The following is a 5,880-nucleotide window of genomic DNA, read 5'->3' as shown; positions in this document are numbered from 1 at the left end:
GGTGTTACAGAGGTCTTGGATGGTCAGTCTGCGATCTTGCAGAATCAGATCCCTAACTTTCGCGGCATTTTCTGGTGTGGTGCCAGTTGACAGCCGTCCCGAACGATCGTCGTCATCAGTCAATGTTCGGCCATTTTTAAAACGCTTATACCAGTTGTAAGTTTGTGTCTGGCCTAAACTGTTTTCACCAAAAGCTTGCTTCAACATTTGGTGCGTTTCTGTAGCGGTTTTCCCAAGTTTGAAACAAAACTTTACACAGACACGCTGCTCTCTCAGGTCAGCCATCGCAAAACTGCAAACTCACGAAAACACAACAATGGAAATACGTTCACCAACAATAAACCCAACCATTCAACTCGACGCCGCTTGCCACACTGATTCAAGAAGGGTGTGTGAGGAGACACCTAGCGGTATTTCGATGTAGTCATAACCATTCGCGTGCAAAATTCAAATTTCGGAAACTTTTGGATTGCCCCACGTACAAATCGACTTCTGTTGTGAGTTACATAATAGTGAATAATAGAACCCATTTCTGTGTCTGGAAAGCAGTTTTATACTAAGGTGTTGAGAACATAACATTCTTTTGCTGTTTTCACATTGACTAAAGTGGTTTTCAGGGTTGAGTTGATGCTCAAAAGCATTCTGGCCAAACCAAAGTGATCCAGTTAAACAATACATTTAGCCTAACCAGAAGATAAACTATCAATTATGGTTATTTCTTCTGTGCTGAGATCTGTGGAAAAATGTTACAGCTTCTCCTTATGGAAATAGTTGTGTGTTCTTAATTACTATTCAACCACTTGCTTTGCTTTTCACATTCTTATTGTGGAACATGAGAATTTCTTTACCTTCAGAAGATATATGAAAGGTGCAGTGAATAAAATGGAGCCCTGTGACCCCCTGTGTGGCAAATGGGGATTTTATTTTTTATCACATTCAATAATGTGAATACATTTGGATTCTCAAATACATAAACTTAATATATTTTGAGCCATTCATTCCACATATATACCTGGCCTGTTTTATACATATTTCTGCTGCTGAATCTTTGAAGCAAGTTTGTGCTTATGGTGTATTCAGGGCAAGTGGTGATAAATAGCTTGGTATCAAGGAGTTCATGTGAAAATTGATATCTGTTAGTAGCATTAGAGAATGAACAGACCATTATAGAGCAGATTTTCAGTACAGGGTACAATGTAATCATTATGATATCTCCACAGACATGACATAGTACAAAATTATATGTGAAGATGGTCTGAGTGGGTGTATCTTCCATCCTGGTAGAAAATTTTTAATATTACATTGTACAACATTGTATAAATTAAAGACAGCTTGTACAAAATATCACAAAATTAAAGAGATGAAATAGTAAGCTTTTGTGGTATAAAATTATGTATTTTAAGTTGTATGTATTTTAAAGGTATAATAAACTATTTTATCTGTATGGAATAATACAGTAGAAAGAGGAATTTGACAAACGTCTCTGCTCATAAACATTTCACCCGAAGCTTCTAAATAGGATCTGTATGTAGGAAGAAGTTCTCACCTTTAGCAGACTTCTAGCCACCTGCTCACGCTGGTTCCTTGCTCGCGGATTTTTCTACCCTGAAGTTGGAGGTGATACATTCCCCCAAAACATTGATTCACACGATCTAGAAGACGGCATTCTTCATCAGTTGTGCCAGGTTTTGTAGAGCTGAAAGTGTTCTAAAAATCTTTATAAAACCGGAATCTTTTGTATTCACCTGCATTGTAGAATGCAAGAGAATGTCATTAGTTGCTTCACTGGGAAACTGAAGTGAGGTGATGAATACATCTAAAGAGGAATGTGATAATATCATTTTAAAATGTAGGTTCACGAATTCTGTCTCCATTTTATCCTTTCATTTCTTAATCCTTTCCTAGTTTCAATTTATTATTCGCCCACTGTTTCTGTTAACATTTTGAGTACTGTACATGTAACTTGTGAAGATCTGAGTTTCTTACAGCAGTAGATATGAAGACTGCCATATTCTGGGATATTTCGATGTATAGTCCGATAGAAGTTCACTACCAGTGTGTCAGAGGAGCATACTGCTTGCTTGTTCAGCTTACTCTTCAGCCTTAAAGATGAGGAGTATGTGTCTCAAAACCATTGTTATACTTCTATCAGACTGCATAGAATATCCCAGAAGATGGTTCGCAGGGGTCAATCCATGGTCTCTATCCTAAGCCAGATGAATTCAGTATACAACCTCCCCCTCTCTTTCTCATAAGCATTCCAAGACTTGTCCCTTTGCAAATTAAAAATTAATTTAACTTGTGAATATTAGATTATGATCATTGAGAGATATTTTAACTTTGGGATATAAATTGCATAATCTGCATGAAGTCTTTGCCAAGTTGAATTCAAAATTTAATTTCTGACCACGCAAAGTTTCACACTAGAAGTTATGTTGTTATCCTTTTTTATAAATACTCAGTTTGGATTTCTGTTGCATGTTGAATGCTTATTATATGACTCCTTTTTGTACAGACTGTATGCACTGTTGTGCATGATTTATTGTAAGTGCAAGAAAAGGTGCTTCTATCATTTTTGCTTTTCATTGTCATGACACTGTATGTGTCACTGGAGTAGTTACCATGGGAACTCAAGTCATAATCAGACCCCAAACACAGAACACCCATATCATCGGAATCTGTACAGTTGTTACGGAGATCAGTTACAAATATGACCAAATTATCTATATATTAAGCAAATTTCTACACACTGTTGCATGAAAGTTGAAGTTCAATCAAAGTGAATATTTCGATCTCCAACTGCTTGTCACATTGTTCATTAAAGTGGTATGAATAAACAGACAGAATATGAGTATGTGTTTGACAACCATTATGAAAATATTTGTCTCAATTTAACATTTATATCATTGCATCAGGATGCATTGTATTTAATGTGAATAAGTTTACAACTCTGCATGCATAAGTCTGCCCATTATCCTTCCTCTTATGTGTAAAGAGAGATGAAGCCACACTTTTTTTCATGATATTGTTGAATGTTTGACTGTAATAATACACAGCTATAAGAAAGATAAATAAATAAAATTAACATCAGTTCATGAATCTGACTGAAGATTCATCATTGCGCCAAATGATGAGCGATTGAAACATCAGACTGTAGATCTTGAACCTGAGGATGGACTGCTCCAATTATGACTTGAATATTTGGGTCAGGCAAATGCAGGATGTGGTCATAAGATTACGCGTATGTAATTGTGAAATATTTCCTATGGTCTTTTCTTAACAGCTGGAGAAGAAGTCATCAACTGTGGGAGTTCAGAAGAGAGTCCATCTCATTTCCAATATGGCTGCTTCTTCCAGAACAGGTACTAAGAGCACTGGTATGAATGTGACACTCCAGAAACAGATAACAGCAACTCTGGGCAAGTATAAGTTCCATCAGTGCTTAATTTGTTGCAGTATTGCAACTAATATACAGACATACAGTGAGATGTTTGAACACTTAAATATCAGCATATGATTTGCAAGAGTTTCAGACAGGAAAAATATTTCTTAATCGAAGTATTCTGCTTTCTACAAATCCTGTATGATAGCATACTGGTTTTGTATGACAATCACTCTTAATTTTTATTTTGGAACTCAGAAGCAGTCTGATCTTGGAGGCCACCTAGAGATTGTGCTCTTTTCCATAGACTTGATAGGAAAAGTGTCAGTAGCATTTGGTTTCAGCTTTTGGTGCGACGTTATGAAAACATCATGGTGTAGTGGTTAGCTGTCATGACAGATTTTCATGAAGTTCTATATTTCCTCCAAGCAATGATGGGATAGTATCTCACAGTAGGCCATGTTTGTTCCATTTTCCTCCAAAATAATTGCTCACAGTCATCCATCTGTTTGACATTTTGTAGCCTGTGGGGTTTACAAACTGAAATGGTTCCATTCTGGGGATGAAAGAGAATAATTTAACCTTTAACATATTGCTTATACATATCTCACATACTGCAATATTTTCTCACATGGCAGATAAAATTAATTTAACATCTGCTGAATACCTTTGTATGTTGTGCTGATATTGTGGGTCATCTGTTTTGGGAATATTAACTGATATCTACAAAATGTTTAATTATAAAAGCATATAATTGAACATGCAGTTGTATTAATCTTTAATTGTCTTTATAGGGGATTCAGTTTTCATGAAAACACTGTGATATTTAATTTAACCCTCACATCCTTTATGAATTGCATAAATTACTTAAAATTAAAAATTGTTCTCAGCTTCAGTCATTAGATGAATTTGAAAATGAAAGCTTTGTAACAGAGTTGGCCACAGGTTAAGAGCATACAGGCAACACCAAGGTGATTGCATCTTAAATTACCAAACACATTTACATGTATGAGTGATGAAAATGTGGACTAATGGTTAAAAATGAGGTGTAAACAAAGCTTTCATAACACTGCAAGAAATAATGGTTGAAGAGTACAGGAGTGTGGAGATTGTAGTTGATTACTCTTAGCACAGCACCCAGTATCTTGACACCAGAAACCAGGAAGATCAGGAAAGGTTTTATATAGCCAACTGATACATGGACAGTAAAGAACATGAAGTATTTGCTTGCATTTAAAAGAAATGGGGGGGGGTGTTGTGCGACTGAAAAGAAGATGGGAAAGTGTTACAAAATGGATATCAGAGAAGTAGATTGTGATGATATAAACCGAAGTTAACCTTTAAGTGCTGAAGTGCCCCGTTTGTGCCAGTGGTGAGTAAGGTTGTCGTGGCCAAAGTACCCCGTTTTGGCCAGTCGGGCATTTAAACTCCGCTAGGGGAAGCGCGCGCACACGCCGCTACTAGAACCGAATGCACAGTCCTAAATATTTATTTTTAAATGTAGTAATTACCAGACAGACTTGAGTAAAGCCCTAATAGAAAAATTAAAATGATACCTAGGTGAACAACAACAAAAAGAGTATACGTATGAGTTATGCCCAAACTTACCCACGAGCCAGTACTTTTATTGCAGATTCTGCAGAGTGTGTTAAAAATATATAGCAAAATTCGATGTGCATACTTTTTTTGTTATCTGCTTGATGTATATATAGGTTGAAACTAAACTACGGTATTCAATTTCACTATGAATGCACAGATAACAGATCACACTCTGTATCTCAGCCACGGTGCAACTGCTCGTTCATGATGATAGAAAGGGCAATAATCTCTTCCAGCTATAACAGAAGGTCTTAGCATTGAAGAAGGGACCCCTCGAAGCTTTTTCTTGAATACCCATGCTTTCATTCTTCTGTTTTAGTCAAAAGACTCAAAAATCTGAAGGCTGTAACAAAGTTGTAAGGTTTTCCAGCAGAGAACCAAATTATTTTATTGCTTCCATCTGTTTTCTGACACCAGGGACTGCTAAAATTTGTCAAGTGTTACAAACAGAAGTGAATTTATAATGCAGAACAACTCTGTGAAGAACTGGGAAACCGTTTTTGCAGTACGCATCAAAATTAAAAGAAAAAAGTTGAAAATAGCGTATAACATTTGGTATAAAAATGTTCATATCTTCCGTTATAATATGTGACACTATGTTCTTTGCTGATACAAACAAAGTTAGTTCGATCCATTTATCATAAAAATTGTGTAAGATACAGCATTTTTAAACACAATGCTTATAATTGTTTAAGTGCTCTAAGAGGAACGGACACTTAAACGCAGAGTAGCAACGGGCATTTAAACGTGCACCAGCAGTCGGCATATTTAAATAAACTCCGGCCAGCTCAAGTTTACCACCATTTCAAAAGTTCGGCGATTAACGGTTAAAACTACAAAAGGTCTACTAGACTCTTCTCTAACCAATGTTCAAGGATCAAGGAACATTTATTTTGTTT

General features: G+C 36.3%; 1 protein-coding gene across 2 annotated transcripts in view; it reads left to right on the top strand.

Annotated features, from left to right (window-relative positions):
- LOC111869914 (host cell factor) overlaps window positions 1-5,880 on the top strand; it is a 162,496-nt gene that overhangs the window by 140,961 nt on the left and 15,655 nt on the right. Inside the window, exon 13 of one of the 2 annotated variants that reach the window (XM_023861804.2) lies at window positions 3,284-3,362. In XM_023861804.2, the coding sequence (XP_023717572.1) occupies window positions 3,284-3,362 (79 nt within the window). Of the gene's footprint in view, window positions 1-3,283; window positions 3,420-5,880 lie in introns of both variants that reach the window. The other variant, XM_023861795.2, reaches the window with a different exon arrangement.

The sequence above is a fragment of the Cryptotermes secundus genome, unplaced genomic scaffold (assembly GCF_002891405.2).
Source record: "Cryptotermes secundus unplaced genomic scaffold, Csec_1.0 scaffold958, whole genome shotgun sequence".
NCBI classification, from domain to species: Eukaryota; Metazoa; Arthropoda; class Insecta; order Blattodea; family Kalotermitidae; genus Cryptotermes; species Cryptotermes secundus.
Note: the sequence above shows the minus strand (reverse complement) of the source record. Positions and strands in the feature narration are given on the sequence as shown.